Source organism: Corvus kubaryi, unplaced genomic scaffold (genome assembly GCF_017639235.1).
Source record: "Corvus kubaryi isolate FWS band 111438036 unplaced genomic scaffold, C.kubaryi_AGA036_p1.0 37396, whole genome shotgun sequence".
NCBI lineage: Eukaryota > Metazoa > Chordata > Aves > Passeriformes > Corvidae > Corvus > Corvus kubaryi.
Genome location: NW_024581135.1, coordinates 13,970,951 through 13,991,667, shown reverse-complemented (window position 1 = coordinate 13,991,667; position 20,717 = coordinate 13,970,951). Strand labels below are relative to the sequence as shown.

Sequence of the window (20,717 nt, the reverse complement as noted above, 5' to 3'; positions counted from 1 at the left end):
TGGAAGGCATTGTCATTGCTTGAGCATTGCTGTGATGCTGGGAACTTGCATGGCTGATTTGTTCCCACACAGCAGCCGCTCCTCAAAGTCTGATTTGATCTAGAAATGATCATTAAGCCTTGTGCACAGCAAAATATGAAAAGTATGTGGATGGGTTGATCTAGGGAGGGTCTTCCACAGCTTCCATGGGGTTGTGGATGCAGTGTCAGGCTGAGTCTTTAGCATGATGAGGGGTATTAGAATGGGTTAGAGTTACAGGGTGAGGTAGTTTTATGTATTCACTGGGATCTCCATTTGGGAAACATGACTTCATTACTGTCAATGCTCACTGGTGAAACTGAGAGCAGAGTTGGGCTCACAGCAGTCATGGCTTCTCAGGAGTTTGAGTTGTTCTTGCCTAAAGCCAAGATGCCATTAAGAGCTCCTGCAGACCTTTCTTACAGCACGCTGCTAACCAGTGCACCAGGGAGCCAGTACTGGGCAGATCAGTCTGTGCTCATGGTCACCTGCCCATTGTAGGACAAACGGAGTCTGCTCCCTTAGGTACGGTAAGTACGGCAAAGGGAGGCAGCGCTGGCCTGTTCTGTTGGATCATGTTCTCAGTAATTGATCTGCTCCCTTCCCAGTGGTTCTTTTGAAGGTTGCACATGCTTTAATTATGTATGCATGTCCTGTCAATGCATATTAATTGTGTTACGCTTCTCCTCTGCAGAGGGAAACTTGCCTGTGGCTGAAGTGTAACTAATGATGCCAAACCTTCTCTGGAGGCGTGTGGTTATTTATTTTGTTTTGTTTCAATTCAGCCCTTCACCCCTTCCCCTCATCTCTTCAGATGGAGTTGATTGGACCCTGCTCTGTGCCAGTGGTTGTGATTTCCCTCACCTTCAGTTTTTGTGACTAACCTGGTTCCTGTCTTTGGTTTTTTTGGGTGTCGCCGTCTGTGCTGTGGCCATGTGCTCACTTGCATGCAGTTGAGGAAAGGGCCTCCGGTGCCTCCGCCTCCAAAAGTCACCCCCTCCAAGGAGATCAAGCAGGAGAACATCATCAGTCTGTTTGATGACAATTTTGTCCCCGAGATAAGTGTGACAACCCCTTCGCAGGTTAGCTGCTATGCCCTGCCTAATTCTTCTCTGCTTCTGAACTCTTCCTTCAGACCTTTCTTCTCTTTGGAGGTGTCAAGCCATGAAACCTGGTCAGGTGAAGGAGGAAAGCAAGCTCAGCATTGGACCTCAGAAGGCAAACGATTACTTAGGAGCTAACTTAAAGGGAAGAGTACCTAAAAGGCAGTACCACATTGCCCTTTGAGAGCTTTCATAGAAGAAACAGAAGAAATGCATCTGGTCAAGGCACCAGAAAGTAATCACTGCATTTGTTTAGTACACATGGATTATGACTCTCTTCACATCCTATGATATGCTCTCTCTAAACCCACTGATCCTGAGTGTGGATGAAGCATGTTTTTTTTCTGCACGTGTACATCCCTAACTGCTGACCTTGGCATCTCTGCCAGTTCTGGGAGAAGAGAGTTTTGTGCTCTCTGTGCCTTCACCCGTGGGGTTTGTGGTGTAAAGCCCACATCTGTACAGGAAAGGCCAATTGCAAAAGTTCTTTGCAAAGAGTAGCCTCTGCAGTTAGATGGGCAGGACTGTGCCTGCAGTTAAGACTGCTGACACAGTCTGTCAGTACCATCAAGTGGTACCTTCTGAAGCCCTGAAACAGGAAAAACATTTTCAAATTGCAGATTTTCATCTTCACTTTCCCTTTGATTTACGTCAGTGCCAGAGAGGCTGTCCAGGTGGGAAGTTCTCTGTTGGATCTAGGAGAATGGCAGTCCTTATATATATAGGAGCCTGACCAGATTTCTGGCTGTATCGTGAGATACCCGCATCTACTTTATTTAAAAAAAAAAAAAAAATATATATATATACATATATATACATGTGTATATATATTGTCCCTAAATGCTTGTTAAAGCACAAATCATCTCCATTAGTGCTCATCTGTGACTCATTTCCTAATTTCTCCTTGGCATCACCCTGCTCCATTGCCTCTGGTTTGCCACCTTCCACCCAGGTGCTGAGGAGCAGAGATGAAGTGGGGAGGGAAGGAAGTCCATGTCAGATTTGGCACTGCAGTAGATAAAGCTTGCAGAGTGGAGAGGTGATTTGATGTGAGTGTTGGAAGGTGGGGACCGCAGGCAGCTGAGCAACTCTTTATCATTTTCTGTGCTTCCTTCTCCTGTATTGTAATGGACATCTCTCTCTGCCCCATGGACTCTATCATGTATTTCCATGTGAATGCCAGCTCTTAAGACATATTCTTCTGCACCTGATCAGTGCTCTGACCCTGGATGGGATCTGCTGTGACTTTTGACCAGATGGGAGTTCTGAGGGAGGACTCTGGTTTCCAGAACAATCTTCACTGAAGGGCCCAACAGCCCCTGGCACTCAGTGTGTTGCCCAGGGCTGTTCCTGTCAGATGTCTTAGTTCCAGTGAGCTCTTGAGGGAGATTTGGGTAAAGGAAAGGGGCATTAGCCCTTGCATTTAATTCTTGAATGGCAGGTAAGACTATTCCATGGCTGCAGCCTTTGATGTATCACTACCAAACAAAGCTAAGGAGTGGGGTTGTAACCTCTCTGATGGATGGCCTGGATGTGGTGGAAGAGCATACTAGAATTACTAGAATGCCAGTTGGTTTTTGCATGCTGGTCAGGGCTCATTATTGTGAGATGAGAGAGCTTGGTTCCTTGCCCTCATCCTTGTGGATCTCAAAAAGACATGTTCATAAAGCAGAGAAAAAGCTGTAAGAAAATCGGGATAAGAGAAAATTAAAGAGGTGAAAATGTTAGTGATGTCGGTGGTATTCAGAGGTCTTGCCTTAAATGGTGTCTCTTGCTACTTTCCAGAAGCTTTTCCATTGTGGGGTTTTGGTGTAACTGTGGAGACCAACCTGCCAAATTCTATGTTATTGAAAAGGTAACTTGAAACAATAGGGCCAGTGAGCTGGGAGGTCATAGGAAACAGGGGCAAATCTTCCTGACTTCCAGGAGACAGCAGCTTCTTCTGAAGCTGAGTAGAAAGGAATATCTTGTAGTGGCTAGATTAAATCTAAACCGCCAAAGTGATAGTCCAGTTTTAAACACTAATAACTTGGGTCTTTTGTAGTGACTTCTTATTAATGGTAATCAGCAAATGAGGGATCTTTAGGCAGAGCATTGATCACTCAAAGGCAGTTATTCTGCTGACTTTGAAGAAAGCAGCAAAGGTTCTCAAATTCATGCTTTTTTAGAAGACTTAGGTGTGTAAATTTCTGGGATGCCTGGAAATGGAAACTATTGAAAACAGCATTTTTGAATTGGGAAGGGATTCAAATCCCTTAGCTAGGGTGAGCTGCTGTATTTTGTGCTTCTGACTCAGAACGCAGGAGGAAATTAGAAGCTTTGGGAGTTAGCTCTGGGGTCTCTCAGACTTCCCTTCCAGCAGTTTGAGTGCTTTTCTGCTTGGATTTGTGTTCCTGAGATAGGTTGTATGGATGGCAGCTCTTTTATATGTAGCTGAGGAAGTCAGTCTTGGTGTGTCTGTGTAAAGGCAGCTGGATGAGCTGTGGGGAACAGATATACATAGAGGAGCAGCCCTTCTGTCTCATCAGTGGCAGTGATCCTTTTGACCACAGCAGGTCAGGTGCTCACACCATGTCAGCTCATTTGGCCAGGTGGGAAGATGAATGAGTGCTGTGGAAAAGGCTTGGATTTGGTTTACAGGGCCCCCACGTGAGCTGCCTGTGACTGTGGGCACCAGGCAGTCAGGAGGCACATCCAGTGTTTGCGCTGCCACCATTTCTTCTGCGCTTGCAGCCTCAGCTCCGGATATCACACACCCTCCCTCCACCGTGCACGCGCGCGTGTCTAATGCTCCTACTGCTTTTCTCCCTCACTGCTGCCAAGTTTGATGCCCCTGGGCCCTTCCAGGAGGGAGCCAGCCTGTTGGATCTGGATTTTGATCCCATTAAACCAGATGCCACTGTGGGGAAGACCCCCACACCCGCCTCCCAGGTTGGTTCATATCGCCATTCCTTCTCCCTTCATACCTGACTTGTTGCCACCTGTGGTGACTTGTACCCATCTGAATGATAACGTGGACCTGAGCTGTGGGTAGCTGGGCCTTGGGTGTGGGTACCCAGACCTGGGTCTTGCAGGTGGGGACCTTGGTCTTCTCTGCTGGATGTGCAAGTCCAGGAAGAATCAGGTGGCTGCTGGCCTGGCCACAGTTAGGCATGAGGTGTTTGTGGGGTGCTTGGGCTTTGCTCTGATGATCCACTTAATGTATGTCCCTCCCTAGAGCAGCATCCTCTGTATGCTGGATGTATTTAAGCTGTTACTCTGTGGATGGGAATTCAGTCTGAGCTCTGTACTCCTGCTATAAATTGCTCTCAAATGGCTTTTTAATTAACAGACACTGATAATCTGCAGTTACTTAAGGTGAATAAAGCTGTAAATGGATATTCAAGTGATGTGAAGCCCTTCTTTTTCTGTGTATGACACAGCCTGCATTCATGGTTGAGAAGCAGCTTCCTGCCTGTCACAGTGTGGTATCAAAAAGGAAGATGCCTAATTCTGTTGTGGCCAGTACCTGGTCCTGTCCTCTGTCAGAGGCAGGTGGACTGTGCCTCATTTTATGTTTAAATGACTGGAGACCTTGAAGTGCATCCTGGATATGGTTGTTGTCCTCACTGAGACTTTCCATTTTATATGTATGAACCGGTTATTTTTTCCCTGTGGGTGCCATTAAAATTTGTGATAAACATAATTGGGTTGTTTATAGTACATCTCCAGTATCATCATGTTAAGCAGGTCTGTATGGCACAGACTTTTGTAGGAATAAGACTTCTCTTATCAAAGAGGTCAAACATTAGACATTTGATTTTCCTCAATTAAAATACTGTATCTGCAAGATACTAGTTATTATCATAATTTGATACACACCAATATGGCAAAGCTATCTCTTTTTGGACCTTTATGGGGGTACATGGGCATTTTGTGTCTACTTGCCTTCCAGGACAAGCTGCATACCAGGATAGGCTTTTTTAAAAAAAAAAATTACTAGTTGTTTTTTTTTTTTTTTTTCCTGAATCACCAGTTAGAACTCAGATAATTGGTCATACTGACATAGGATACAAGTATAAGTTTGACTTAAAATTGGATTGTTATCCTTCCAGCAAGCAACAAATATTACACTAGGTGGGTTTTTCAAAAGTGCTCAGCAATAGCATATTTAGTGTTCTAATCTAATTATTATTAGCTTCAGAAGTCATTAAAAGAGAGTCTAAAATCAATAATTTCTACTGGTGACCAAAATACAAAACATAGTGAAAAGCACCCAGTTATCACAGCAGTCAGATTTATTTCCTATAGAGGGGGAAGTATGGCAAAAACGTTAAGGTATTTTACTACTGCTCCAAAGACACCACAGAATCACAGAATGTTAAGGGGTTGGAAGGGACTGTCAAGATCTTCTGTTTACAGCTCCCGATACCATGGGCAGGGACACTTCCTACTAGACCAGATTGCTCAAGGCCTTATTTAATCTGTTCTTGAAAGCTGCCAGGATTGGGGCAGATGTTGATGTCTTATTCTGAAATCATGTTAACTCTACTGGGTGTGGATTTAACCTAATGGACCACAAACACATGAGTTTGGTTTGGTTTTTTCTTTTTTTTTTTTCTTTTTTCTGACCATGTTATCTGCCACTGATACCTGAATGTGGCTTTACTGTCTCCCTTCATAGCGGGAGTCTCCCTTCATAGAGGTGGAAAAAATGCTTACTCAAATGCCTTGATACTTAGATTTGAATATGCAGCGAGGAGGAGTGTATAAATTCAGGTACTAGCCAATATTTTCAAAACATGCAGAGATAAGTGCTGTTGAATGTGTATGTCTGCTTCAGTCTGATCAGTGTCTGTAATGTTTGTACTCGCTGAAATAATCATGTATAAACATGTTTTATTTTTGTTGCTCTTTGACATGCTTAGTCTTTACCTTGGGATTTATGGGAGGTAAGAAATTCATATGGCTTTTGTCTCTTGTCATGTACTGTTCACATGCCAGTGCCATCTCTGTTCACATACCTGCCTCCTTTCCCTCACTACTTTTCTTTCCTGCACACCCCAGACCAAAGTTGCTCTGTGTGCTGCTGAACCCACTTACGCACCTTGTATGAAGCCCCAGGGCCAACCACGTGTTTGCAAGTCAGGTCTGGCACTCTAAATCTTATGATTCTACTAGTGCACAAACCCACTGCCTTTCCCTGCTAACCCACTCATCTTTCCCTTGGCATAATGCTGTGACCTTCACCTCATACTTAATACCACCATGGCATCATCCTCACTCTCCAAAACACTGTATTTCTTAAACTCTGTACATCCTGTTGGTCTTGTGTGCAATGCATAAATATCTCAGCTGCCCCTCATCATTACTGTCTGTGCCATTGGATACACACATCTGGAATTACCTGTGGTGTTTGCTGTTCATCAGCCGTCGTTGTCAGAAAGGCTGATGTGAATTAGCTCACCCTGTCTCTACACTGGAAGTTAAGTGCAGGCCCAAGACTTAGCTGGCATCTGCCTCAGCTTTGGAGCTTGCTGGCAAGGGAGACCCTGCACATACCCTGCATCTGAACAAAAACCTGACCCTCATTTATGCCCTTTCCATATATCTGGCCTGGACAGGTCTCAGGTTGCTGCAGATTAGCCCCTTGAGAGACATTTCAAGCACAACTACTTTTGAGTCACTCTGGACCAACAGCCAGCAGCGTGGACAGAAAATGCTTGATCTGGGTACTCAGGCCTGCTGCTGGCGCTGGCTGTATCCACTGTGTAAGCTCATGGTCTTGGCTCATGCTGGGGACTTGAGTCCTGCCAACCTTCCCGTTCCCAAGGGCCATATCACCCCCTAGAGTGAGTACTTGGGAGGACATGACTTAGCCCTGGCCTAAGGACTCCCTGTGGCCACTACTCTCCTTCACGTGAGCTTGGGCAATGTCGAGGAAGGTTTCCCCTGTGTGTTTTATCAGCCATCAGTGTTTGACATCTGTCATTCCCCTGTATGTGCATTGTCATTCTGTCTTTGTAGGGAAGAAGAGACTGGTTTAGCTAGGAAAAATCTCACTCCTTTCAGGTGAATGGGCAGGGGTGAGGTATGACTGTATCTGATTGAACTATGCTTGCAGTCTTGGCTGTAAAAAGTTTTTTGGGCCACATCTCTCATCCTGAAAACTGATTTTACCCAAAGGAGAATTTGCTCAACCAGGAAATGCTACTAGTTCTCACCATAGCAATTCTCACCTTGGCATACCATATGCAGTGAAAGAGCAGAGCTCCTTAAAGCTGGGGAATCCTCCTCTTCGAGTCTTCTGCAGTGTTTTTGCTGTAAATGTTGTTCTTAGATGTTGATGAGAGGAGACTTTTGGTATGGTTCCTTAGTCCCACAGGCCATGAAGAACTGCATAGAAACTTGAGTGCAGCAGAGCGTGCTTAGTTCTGCAGACTGGGAAATGTGCATTTGGTGTGCATGATGCTGCTGCTGGAATAAACAAAGCTTTCAAACCTGGTAACAGCAGTGAGCAGTTCTCCCTGTACTGTCTTTCCATGACTGTAAATGCTTTTATAGGCCTTGGGATGCCCCACAGGTATATAAAATAGAAAAATTAGTAGCTGACATAAAAATGCCCTTTGTTGAAATCAGGGGATTAATTTAGATTCAGTTTCTCCGATTATTAAATACTGTTTTTGCAAATTAGCTGCTTTAAAAAAACCCAAACCCTCACACTGAGCTCCTTTTCACTTGTCCACATAAAACCCATGCTTGGTCAGATAGAGCTGGCCTGGCATCTGTTCCAGTTCCAGTTTCACTGAACCCAAATGAAAACCTGGGAGTGAATCCAATTAAACAGGAGAATCCTTTGTAGCATTTCATATGCATATATTTACCTTAGCTCTACCAAAGCTGCTGAGGGCCTCCTTGTAGGATGGGAACAGCTCTGCTCTTTATAATGTCTTCTGGCACTGGACATGGTCATGGGACACATGAGGAAGGATGTGATAGGGGAGGAAAGCATATGTTAGATGACACCACTGGAACAGCTGAAAGTAATGGATTTTTATTAAGTCAAGGATTTATTTCCTTGTTATTGCTGGTGTTACTAAAATACTGCGTGGAGCACTGTGCTAGTGCCTGGCTAGTAGCCACATGGGGTGTACATTTAAGGTTGGCCATGGTCATTGCTTTACTCTGGGTTTTTATAAAGGTTGGGACTATGAGAATTGCAACATTAAGGAATCTGGACAATGCCTTGTTTTGAATATGATTGTATTCAGGGGTACATGTGTCTTGGTTTAACTCCAACTGGCAGTTAAGCACCACACAACCACTCACTCATTTCCCTCCCATTAGGAGAAAGTTGGAAGGGTAAAAGTAAGAAAATTTGTGGATTGAGATGAGACCAGCTTAATTCAAACAAAATAATGATAATAATCAATTGTAATGAAAAGGAAAATAACAGAGAGAGATAAAACCAAAAAAAATCCAAGTGAGGCAAATGAAAAACAATTGCTCAACACCAATTGACTGATGCCCAGCCCATTCCTGAGCAGTGGTACCTAATCAGGTTTTCCTCTAGTTTATACACTGAGCATGATGACATTTGGGATATTGCTGTGGTCAGTTGGGGTCAGCTGTCCTGGCTGTGTCCCCTCCCAACTCCTCATGCCACCCAGCCTCCTTGCTGGCAGGACAGCATGAGAAGCTGAAAAGTCCTTGACTTGGTGTAAGTACTGCTCAACAGCAGCTACATCATCAGTGCTGGCAACATTATTCTCATCCTAAATCCAGCACACGGTCCTGTACCAGCTATTAGGAAGAAAATCAGCTATCCAAGCAGTTTGAAGCAGGACAACACGTGTTTATCAAATGTGTGAGGCATTTAGGCATGCTAAAGCTGGGTATTCCCATGTATTAAAAATGGCAAATCTTGGGAGTCTTCCAAGATGCTGCATGGCCAGTCTCCCAAGGGGTTGATTTGCAGCCTTGATGCTACCAGATCCAATGTACTTCCTGCATTGTTGCAATTTCTGGGAGGGGCAAATAAATATCTTTAATTTTCTGTTAAAAAGAGCTAACCTGACTTCAGACAAGGGAGATGAAAAACCTGAACCACTGGAAGCCTGTCATAGGTGTTTGGTTGATCTTTTGTTGTGCACAGACACCCCTGTCCCCAGGCTTTTTATAACAGTTTTTGCCAGGCAGTGATTTGTGGGTGATGCTGAATGTCCTTGGTGGTGGCAGCTTTTGTGTAGTAGAAACTTTCCACCAACACAAATGTGTTACACACCCCATCTGGAATATTCATAGAAAATTCTTAGTAATAGAATATTCACAACAGAATCCAAATTCACAACCCTTTGGGCCTGTCCAAAATCAAAGGGAGTGAAAGTTAGCACAGTGTCCTGTTTTGATTCAGTGCTAATGTCATGTTGATGCTGGGTCTGGACTAAATTCCATATATGGGCACATTATTACCATGATTTTTGTTTCTGGGAGTAGGCAAGTACTTCAATATTCTGTGATTGCTGATCTTTGGAAGTAGACTGTGGAGAGATCCTTATCCTTTGGCATGCAAGAGAACTTGTATTCTCTTACAAGTGGGCAACCTAGGTCTAATAATAGATACTGTGTGTTATGTAAAGTAGGTCTGCAGTTTAGATCGTGAATAGAAAGAGGCACACAGAATTTTTGGTGTTTCATTGATTTCCTCTGAATTATTGCCTAGTGCATGGCTGGAGTTGAGGGATTCTGGCTTTGTTGTGATTTCCATGAGTTGCAGAGAAAGAGGGAGACAGAAAGGTAGCCAGACCCTGCAGTGTCTCACTGGTTAGTCAGCAGATGTCACAGGCAGTGGCACAGAGCACTTGGGCAGGCTGAGCTGCACTTCTCTGCACACACATCTAACTGGAATGAGAATAACTTCCCACCGTGATGACTTTTGTATTGCAGCCTGCAGAAGCAGCCCATGCAGGAGCTGAAGCAGCTGGATCAGAAGCAGCAGCTGGAGCTGAAGCATCTAAAACTGAAGCTGACTCAGGATCGGTAAACACCTCAAGGGACAGCAGTCCCTTTTCTCCATCACATCCCTTTGTTATACAGCAGATGTGGGAGGCTGGGCTAGGAAAAGGGCTGTGTAGCTGCTTGGAAAAACACATCCTTGCCACCAGAGAACTTCCAATGCTCTTATTCAGGGACCAGACTTAGTTGTTGCATTTTATCTGTGTAATGCGTAGGGAGAAGTTCTGCTGGAAGATTCAGTTGAAGAATTGTCCCTTCACCCATGTTATGCAGCCAGCCCACAGCCCATGCTGCCCTAAGCTGTGTTGTCAGCTGGATTCCCCCTTGCTTGCCATTTACTTTACCTACCCTGTCCTCTGGGCTCTGGCTGTGTCTCCTGAATATCCAGTCTTCCTCTCTTTTTGGTGACACTGCTGCCATTTTAGGGGATTGGGGTAGGTCCCATCTCATGGAAGCTTGGTTCCTACAGGCCGTCTGTCACATTTGAGTTCTCTGTTCCATGAGGGCTCTATAAGAATGCATTGTGACCACAGCAACTGGGAAATGCTGGGCATTATGGTCCCAGAAAACCTATAACTCATCCCTGCCTTTCTGCAGCCTTAGGCAGAGGAAGACAGCAGTCACCAATCCTGCCTTCTCACTGCTGCTTCTGTTGTCCCTTGGGGTTATTTTGTTGCTGACTGCTGTGCTGGGAAAACCCACTGAAGCCATGGGATGGTTGGGATCTGGATCCTCCAGGGTGGACTTGGAGCTTCAGTTTTGGATTCTCTTTTCTCAATGGCTTTTTTTCCCTTCCTTGGCTGCCACTGGCCACCAGAGCTCTCTGCCTGCGGTTGTTGTGGAAACCTTCCCTGCAACCGTCAATGGCACTGTGGAAGGAGGTGCTTCATCTGAGAGAGCTGACATGCCCCCAGGATTCCTGTTCAAGGTGAGTGTGTGGTTGTTGGGCACTGAATTCCTGGTGAGGTTTTTTTTTCCCCTGTAAGACATTAACTGCTTTCACTCAACATGGCCATGGGCTAGGCCACACTGAAAGGCAGAGTGGAAGATGAAGGAGAGAGAAAATTTCCTCTCCAGCAGTGCAGCTGCATGCAGTTCCAGATGTTTCAAAGGGTTGCTTAGGAGCATCAGCATCTAAAGGTCTTGCTGCGCTTTGCAGCAAAACCTGTTCTCTCTGCTGCAGTGCTTTTTATCTTGGTGGTGTGGTAGTGTCTGTTACAGACTCTGGATAGTGGATAAAAAGTTGTGCTCCTGACAGGAAAAGTTAAACTTTTGTGCAAGTGGCAAATTGAGAAGAGTTGGGAACACCAGCAGGAACAGAGGCCTCTGTGTTTGGGAGAGTTAGAAAGCCAGGATTAACACAGAAAAATTGGACTACACAGGGAAGTTGGGTGGGTATTCTGAATATGCCAATGATCACTCACAGCAAAGGTGTAGAGGAAGGAGTGATTTTGGGGGAGGATAAGCCACACATTTAATGTGCATTATGGAGTGTGTTAGCAAGACACCACAGATACATCACGCCCTGAAAGTGAGAATTGACAGCATCTTACTACAGAACATTTTTTTTTTTGTGCCCATTTTTTTTTTTTCTGTGAGTTCTATTGAAAACAGAAGAATGGTAAAGCCCTGAAGAATGACAGGAAGCTCATAACATTTAGTCTGGGTTCAGGTGGCATTATAGGCTGTAGTGCTCAAAGTGCTCCTCTCCTGTCCCTGCAGGTCCAGGCCATGCACGATTACACGGCCACTGACACTGATGAGCTGCAGCTGAAGGCTGGGGACGTGGTTCTTGTGATTCCATTTGAGAACCCTGAGGAGCAGGTGAGTGGGGGAGGCAGGGGGTGAGCCTGGGCCAGGTGGAGCCGAGGGGGTTTCTAGAGCTGCTTCTTTCTTCACTAACCATTGGCTGGCTGGATGCTGAGCCATTAGTTCGTGGCTGGGAGCTGGCAAGAGAGCTGGTTGTCCTTGAGCTTGAGATTGGCTTCCTGCAACAGAGGGGAGGAGTCTGCTTGTTGGAAAGTGGAGACATTATCCTGCATAAAGCATATGAGGTAGCCATGGGTTCTTGTCCCTATCAGAACATTTGAGCCAATACAGTGGCTCTCTCTGATCAAGGAGCCCAACAGTGCTCCTAAACTTGATGCACACTCCCAGTGACCACTTCAGCACAGACTGTGGCATTGAAAGAAAGTGACTCACACCTTACGATGTTTTGTTCTCTTTTGAGAAATGTTGGAGCTGTGAGAAATCTTGCACTTCAGCACAGCAGTGGCTGTTTCCAAATGACCCTGTTTGGTCAGGAGATGGCAGCAGAATCAAAGGCTGGAGCAGGTCTCAGCTCCAGAGAACAATTCTTGCTGCCCATCTTCAACCTGAATTATTTGGTCATGTTTTTCTTTTGTTTGAGCTATTTCTTGAAGCCTTGAGTAAGTCCTCCTTGCTTTCTGCATTTGAGGGCACCCAGCTGACAATCTGCAGCAATTTTACTACTTTGACTGAGAGAGGTGGTGAGTTTATAAAATACTTGCTCACATCTCCAGGTTTCTGTTTGGAAAAGAAAGAGAATTCTCCAAATCAACTCAGCAGTTATCAGCTCTTTGGGTTTGGCCAAGTTCAGATAAGACCTGGATTCCACAAGGGGTAAAGGGAAGGTGAGGTAGTTCGCTGCCTCAGAAGATGTGGATCCTCTTTGTGGCCCAGCTGTTTGGCTTTGTGAATTATAGAGGCAGATCACGCTGATGCTTGTGAAGTGGAGCTGTAAAATGCCAACAGTTCCTACACAGCTAGAGGGGGGGGGGAATTTTTGGGGAACAGACAGTGATTCCTTCTGGAGACAAGACTCCCCACTAGGTAGGACTGCCCTCCACAGGCGCTTGTGAGCATTTCTTTCTCGGAAAGCTTTCTATATGGGAAATGAGTGGCAGCTCCCCCAGTTTCTGTGGTAGGAGATGGCATTTGTGGAGCAGGTGGCATTTTTGGAGCAGAGTTTTTCAACGCCCTGTGTTTGCACTTTAGCTGGATGTGGGTGCAACAGCCATGAACTCGAGACTCTCCAAGCTGCAGAGGGTGAGCTCTGAGTGTTGCTAACATGACTCTGTAGCTGCACTGAAGCCCTCTAACCCTTCTACAGTGTATCCTGTGTTACAGCTCATTTCCCTAACCTCGACCGTACCCAGCCAGGAACTGCTGGCTGTTAACATGTGCATGAACTGTGCACGTGAGTGGAGGGAGCATAGGATAATAGACTGATTCATGTCCCCACCTTGCAGCTTAGGTGTCACTTTGTGGGTACATCATCCAGGCCTGGATGCATCTCTCTTGATAGAAGAGAGGGTTTAGGGCATTTGATAGGAGAAAGGGTTGAGGGCAGCAATACTTCTAAGCTGGCACTTCAAGTGACGTGGTTTAAAATTGTCAAGGCCCAGTCTAGGTCCTCGTGTCTAATCCCTACAGCCGAGGAGACCCTTCAAAGCAGGATGTGGTGGGAGTGATACATGCATGCTGTATGGCACAGCACTATGTGCAGATGGATGAGCTTTTGTGCCTGACATGCTGTGAGCTGGAAGCTGCCTTCTAGACACTTGGGCCCAGTGTCTTCTGCCTCGTTGTTTGTCTTCCTGATTTATGGCATGTCAATCCTTCTACAGCCCCTGCAGCTGGCTGCTGCAGATGGGCTCCCATCTCGTGTCATTCCCATGATGTCTCCTGAGTGTTCCAGTCCAAGGTAGCAGGGCTAAGTGAGCCTGCAGGCTCTGGGAGCTGTGCCACTCTCATGTCTCATGCTGCACTCTTAACCCATAGGCTGCCCCATTGCAAATGAGTGGGGTGTGTGCACCCTGAATGGGAGCTTCTGTGGTGGCAGCTCCAAGGCATGCAGAGAATGGAGTGGTTGCACACCTGAGCTGCAAGCTCACTGCAGACCCCTCTCACCTTGAATAGCTTGAGTACTCTGAATATCTCACTCATGTGCCTAGGATGGAGCAGAAATATCAATGCTAGACAGCCTGCAGGCTGGGAAGTCTGGTTCTGCTCATAAGCAGGTTCTACCAATCAGGGCTCCTTTTGCCTCAGTGAAAATTCATGTGTGTTTATAGATGTATAGGTTGGAGGCTAGGGAAGATGTTACTGAGAGACCCTGAATCTTAAATCACATGTAGCCAAAATTTGGGAGTTTAGCTAACTGCACCTTGCATCAGACCAAACAGACTGCTGGGTTTTGGGTAGAGGGGTTGAGCTCCTCAGCTCCCAGTTCCCATAGATCAGGATTTCAGCATAGCAAACAAGACTGATTTGCCTGTACCACCTCTAAAATCCAAATCATCTGGGTGCTCTGACTGGAGAAGGAAGAGCACCTTCCGGGGCTGATTCATCCTTTCCAAAGACTTGTACCTGAGATGAATGGGGTGAATTACATGCTGGAGGTACCCATCTCTTTTATGGCTATGGAGAATGCTAGGCCCCTCATGTCTGGATTGTGAAGGATGAGATAGGTGATTCCCATCCTGTAGCTCTGGAGTCTCTTTTGGCAGAATTTCTTCTGCTTCAGTGGGTGTAAATTTTTGATGTATTTCTGTTACGCTTGCTCTAACTTTTTACTGTGTCTCTGCACAGTCTGGGTCAGATGGGAGCTTTGGTACCAACTCTGGTGGGATGTAGCCTTTTCTCTGTTTAAAAGGAAACAAAAGCATTTTTTCCTTTTCCCCCATACTCCTCCTGGATTGTCTCCAAGCCAAGTAAGAGCATGGCTTTGGTAATCCCTTGGCATCTCCTTGGCCTGCACTGTGTAATAAAAATCCCTGCTCACATCTATATCCCTTAGCACCTCATCTCTGTCTTCTCCTCCAGGACGAAGGATGGCTGATGGGTGTGAAGGAGTCTGACTGGATCCAGCATAAGGAACTTGACCAATGCCGAGGGGTTTTCCCTGAGAATTTCACAGAACGGGTGCAGTGAGAGTCCAAGTCCACCAGCTGCATTTCTGCTGGAAGAAAGCAAGTTTTCTGGTAGATAATTGAAAAAGAACAACGAAAGGAAAAGAAGAGAGAATTTTAAAGGAATAGAAGCCTGAAAAAATGTCAACTTAAAGGGTGTGTTCTTCTGAAAGAGCAAGGTTTCAGAAGTTAATTGAAATTCAAAGTGTTATTGAAATATATACATATTAATAATAATAAGGCAATTCAGATACCCTCTTCCCCTTTGGTTTAAACAGCATTTGGATTCAAAGGACTGATGCAGAAGCAACTCAGTGAGGTTCTCCAAGTACTGCATTGACTGAATTGTCAGATGTCAGTCTGATTCCTGGAAAGGCAGTATTTGTCGAACAGCTGGAGAGTAGAAGCTGCATTTGCTCTTGGGTGGGTTAATCTGTTTTGTCTTGAAGGTGGCTTGCATGGCAACCATAAAAATTCAGCCTTCCCTACATCTTCAACCTACAGTAGGCCAAACTTTCTGTTATGCTGTTGAAAAAAAAATTTAGTGTATAGTGTTCACCAATACAATGTATGTGTGTGTGTGTGTATTTTATTTTCTTCCTTTAAAACAATGTTACATAAACTGTGATTTTATACATGTCAAGATAGAAGAAACTACATGGAAAGGGCATGAAGAAGGTGAAATGTGTGAAGCTGTGCTCAGTCCAAAGTTCTTTCAAATGCAGACACCTACATTCTCACAGTAGTGTTGGCCTGTGAAATCCTAAGGGGAATGGACATAATCAGGAGGAAAAACAAGACAAAACAAATAGATGCCATTTGGATGTCTTTGAAATTTAGGAGAGGGAATCCTCTACCACACACATCCTCATCCCCTATCCCCCCCAAAAAACAAACCCAAACCTATTGGTGGTTTCAGAAAAGCTTAGATTCATGTAGATGGGAAATAGCTCTAAAATCTACTGGTTAGAAAATTTGCTTTTAAAGACAGAGATAAGGGAAGAATTTTTTTTTTTCTGTAAGAATATCAAAGAGAAAACACTGAGAAAAAACAAATTGCTTTCTGTGCTTTTCATTGGCATTGTTTTTTGTGGAATTGTATTTCTTATTTTCCTTTGAAGAGTTCTGTAAGTGAAATATTGTTAGATCAGCTTTCTCCAGTGCTGTGCTGATGATCAAGTTAACCTCTATGAAAACTGGACTCTTGAAATGCTCGTTTAAAATGGCTGTGTGACTTCATGCTATTGTAATGCATTAGAGAGGAAGGCAAGAATATCAAAGTGTCAGTGTCAAGAAGACACTCTGCAGTCTAATACTGATGCTGACTCCTTTCCTTTACCTTTCCTTTGCTTCTGTTTGTTTTTGAATTTTTTTTTTTTTTTAGTTTAGGCAAGCAGATGACAAGGCTGTTTCTAAGTGCATATTACACTTGTTAATATAAGCCGGTCTGACTCTCCAAGACTCTAAAGTCCCACAAAGGTACTTTATAAACTTTACTTGAATACTGATGCAGCTGGCAAGCAAGTCAGGCTATTTTAATTTTTTACAGCTTCCCCTCCTCCCCTACGATCGTCTTGCCCTGAAGGGATTTTTAACAGTGAGGTTACCCTATGCTCAGGATCACTCTGAAATAATCTTCCAAACTGGTAGGAGTTGGCTTTTGTCAAAGCTGCACAAAATGCTGACAGAGTACTGAAAATCTCACCTTTTCCAATCTGTTTGGATTATTTGTAGAACAACAGAAAAATATTGTAGGGCAAAAATTGTGTTTTTTAAAAAAATACTTAGTTTGGAGGAACAGATCTGATTTTGATTAGAAAATATATTCTTATAAATGCAAGCATTGTTGGAGTTCCTGCTGCTTTCAGCTTGGGAGATGATCCATGCTAGTTATTTACAGCAACGTAACAGGCATTAAATCTGTCCTATATACCCAACCCCCTTTTCCTTTTTAAAAGAAAAAATATGCAGGAATTTATTTTTCATCACTGTTAGAAACCCCAATAGTATTTAGGAGTAACTGCTCACAATACAGAAGGACTGGACTCCACAAGTTAAAGTATAGTGAGTTGTTGCTTTAGAATACTGCCCTGTTTGACTTTTTTTTCCTTTTTCATCAGGGTTGTCTTTATTATTACTCTTTTTTTCCCCCCAAAATATCTATTTTTATGCATTTGTGACTCCCATTACTCCTTTAAAGATTATTCATATAAAATATACATTTAAATATACATAGAAATATATATATATTAAAAAGCGGGTTGATCCAATTAACATAATGCCGTCAGCTTAAAATGTTTATTTTTATGCAAAACCTGTGGATAATAGCTTTGTTTTTTTAAGAAAAGGACAAGATTCTAAGTACCAGAGCTGTGATTTTTGTCTTGTAGTAACTGTTCTAGACCATTTAGAAAGCTGTGCTGATACCTAATTTATTGTGGGTTTTTTAGCTGTTGTTGTCCTCTGCTGTGTTTGAACCAGATGACTGTCCCAACAAAGATCCTTGTAAGGCCTTTTCATTTTATTGAGCTTGCAGAGCAACTATCCAGTACTGTATTGTCCCTGCAGAAGTGGTAGCACTCTGCAAAAAAGGGATGTTGTTTTCAGGTCACGTGAGTGATGCTCCAGTGTTGCTGGTGGGGAGAGTGTTGTGTCTCTCTCCATTTGCTTCCCCCAACCCCAAAACCCCCAAGCCCCCTTGCTTAGAGCAGGTTAGGGTGGGTTACCTGGATCTTGCATTGCTCACAGATAAGTGGTGTCAGCACATCTCAGTCAGGTTCTGAAAATGCGGGATCAGACCCACAGTTTATAAATTGCCTTATATGAAAGTAGGATGGCATAGCAGGAAACTTGTAGATGGCAGTGTTCTTTACAGCCAGGAGATCTGTCTCCTGGGTCATGTTCAGCCCCTTGTAAACAGCCATGGCTCCTCCCATTTTCAGTGTTCTTACATCTCCTAAATACCTTGATTCTGGTTGGTATTACCTGGTGAAATGAACTTCCCATCTTCTTTGGTTTAGGTCTGATTCAAATAGAAAGAGGGACAGTAGACTCCCAAGTAGGCTGTGCCCACAGTGGTTTTTCAGTTTGCAGGCTGAACTGAAAAATCTGAGAAAAAATGTAAGGGTGACCTGAGACAATTTTTTTCCATTTTCTCAGTGGAGTGAAAAAGGGAAAAGTTGAAAAAAGCAAACAAATCCTTTAATACCAAAATGAAACATTCATTTTAGGGTTGCATTTTAACTTTTTAACAAACGTTATGTCTTGGGCTGCAACAAATTGCTTTGAAGCAAAAATGTGAAACCTTCTGTTTTGAAAATGCTGAAAGAAAATGTTTTGAAGTCAGCAGTCCTTTTGCCTTTGCCTTTTTTCTTAATCTGATGACTGGTTTCAGTTAACCCTAAACTGTGTTTTTTTGCAAATACATTATCCACTGAAGAGAACCCAAAGAAGCCTAGTTCTGCTCCACTGACACATACACTGGACACATTTCAGGGATTACTTGCTATCTGGCCCATCAAAGCTGCTGTTTTCCCCATTTAATAATCTTCCACTTGATTGTTCTACTGAGTGAACAATAAAAGCATCTCTCATCCCGTGCCACTGACTGGTTTGGTAGCCAGGCTAGGAAAGGCATTCTTGCTCTGTTGGCCTCAGTTTGGTTACAGATTTATGATACTACTCCAATTTGAGCCTAATCCTAGTATGAAGAAGGAATTAGTATTTACCCAGCTGATAAGAAGGAAATAAGGCATTGCTTTCCCCCCCTTTTTCTATCTTGGCAGTGTCAGTAATATATCTATTAGATAGAGTTAAGGAAAGGTCCCAGGGTAAAGATAAGTGTGGTGTTCCAGGCAAGACTCCCCCATACTCTGTGCTATTTTCCATGGGCACTCCTCAGCTGTCTGCTTTTATCACCTTTGTTTTTATTGGCTGTTGATGTGATGCAGTAAAAGGGGTTGTGCAGGTTTATTTCCAGCTGCTTTGTGTGAATTGTGCCACAATCCTTGAAGCTTTGTTCACAGTTGCAGAACCCTTTCCTGACCCACTATCCTAAGACCATGGCCAAGGCAGACAGCCCCAAGTCAAAGGGGACCTGGAGCACTAGTGAGGACTCCATATACTGCCTGGAACAGCTCAATTAAGTTTTGCAGTGGCCTCTTGGAGGGAAGAAGCCCAAGGCTAAGGAGGTGAGGGAGGATGGAAGGATGATCCATTATCTTTTTCATTTTGGGTTGATGCACTGAATCCCTCACCTCTTGGTTTCAGGGAGAAACTAGGGCTGAGAACAAAATATGAATGGCCAAGATGTGCATGGTCAGGCTGATAACAAGTGCCTCTTGCCTGCCAAGGGCACTGAGTTCAGAGCTTCCTCTTTTCTGCTCTGAGCCAGACAGATGCAATGCTCTGCCACAGGTATTTTGGATGCTGTGCAATCAATGCCCCAAAACAGTGAATGTCCTCATCTGGAAGATGCAGAGGTGTCTCTCAGCCCTTTCTAAGAAGACCCATGGATCTCCCACAGACAAGGCCTGTGTGCATCTAACACAGTCACGTCTAATTTCAGTAGCATCTCTGTCTTTCAGCATCTGGTCCCACTCTCCAGCTCCTCTCACTTCCCAGCCTCTCCCATGTTGTTTGAGGATGATGGTGGCATAGGCCACATCCCACCAGCCAAAAGTGCAAAGCTAGAAGATGCACAAACAAGTCCATCAGCAAATCCTACACAATGCAGCTTCGTAGTGCTGATATCAGGAAAACAAGCAACAGCTTTTCTTCTCTGGACTGCCAAAGGGAAGCTATTCCTTGCCACACAGGTACCCTCACACCTGGTACTGGTGCAGACACATCTCTGCTTGCATGCTCTGGTTCACACCTTTTTGCATAACTCCTGATGGAAAGGAGTCCTGGGTGCTGCCAGAGCTGGACTATGTCACCAGCACTCGCAAAAGCATCCGGTCTAGTTGACACATGGGGGCTGAGAATTAGAAGACTCGGAAATTTTGCTTATGAAACCAAATGGAGAAACTACAGCTGTGAAGACTGCTCTGTATGAGCTTGTACTTTGATGTGTCCTATGGCTATAATTCCTTCACCTCTTTTTGCAGCTTATTCTACTAATTGTGACCCTAGTCTGCATTTCATGGTCCCTACTTGAAACTTGCCAGATGCAGTCCTGGGCTTATTGCTTCTCTTTAGCTGAATTAAGTGGGAACGACTTTGGCAATGTATTAGCAATCTCTTTTCCTTCTGTTAATTCAGTCTCTGAGTTTAATCACAATGACCTGAGAAATGTTTGGGGGTCGAGTGATTTTTAATTAATTTTGTTTTGTTTAAACAAAGCTGAACAATTCCCATTGTATTTAGAGCTGTGATGCCCAGTTCCACAAGTACTAGATGAATTTGTCCCATCTTGTTTCTTGCTGATGTTCAGAAATATAATTTGTGTCATCCTAAATCCTGCGTCAGTTTCTCTCTCTGGTTTTTTTGTACCTTTATATTAAAATGCTGAAACAATTCAGGACATTTTTCTCCCCACAGAGGTGAGCAGCTTCGTAGAGGTTTGGTGTCCAGGCACCTTTAACACTGGGAGTTCTTACAAACGTGGGGTGGAGATGGTGATGCTGGTCCTTACAACAGCAGAGTAAGGTCTTGTGGCAGCCATCTC

At 44.2% G+C, this 20,717-nt stretch overlaps 1 protein-coding gene across 23 annotated transcripts in view; it reads left to right on the top strand.

Annotated features, from left to right (window-relative positions):
- Nucleotides 1-20,507, top strand: part of BIN1 (bridging integrator 1) — a 96,652-nt gene extending 76,145 nt beyond the window's left edge. For 12 of the 23 annotated variants that reach the window (XM_042041651.1, XM_042041650.1, XM_042041644.1 and 9 more), the window contains 7 exons: nucleotides 972-1,100; nucleotides 3,945-4,052; nucleotides 6,029-6,052; nucleotides 10,047-10,139; nucleotides 10,933-11,043; nucleotides 11,838-11,939; nucleotides 14,964-20,507. In XM_042041651.1, the coding sequence (XP_041897585.1) occupies nucleotides 972-1,100; nucleotides 3,945-4,052; nucleotides 6,029-6,052; nucleotides 10,047-10,139; nucleotides 10,933-11,043; nucleotides 11,838-11,939; nucleotides 14,964-15,071 (675 nt within the window). In that variant the 3' untranslated portion in view covers nucleotides 15,072-20,507. The remainder of the gene's footprint in view (nucleotides 1-971; nucleotides 1,101-3,944; nucleotides 4,053-6,028; nucleotides 6,053-10,046; nucleotides 10,140-10,932; nucleotides 11,044-11,837; nucleotides 11,940-14,963) is intronic. The other 11 variants (XM_042041660.1, XM_042041661.1, XM_042041659.1 and 8 more) reach the window with 3 other exon arrangements.
- Nucleotides 20,508-20,717: the final 210 nt, after the last annotated feature.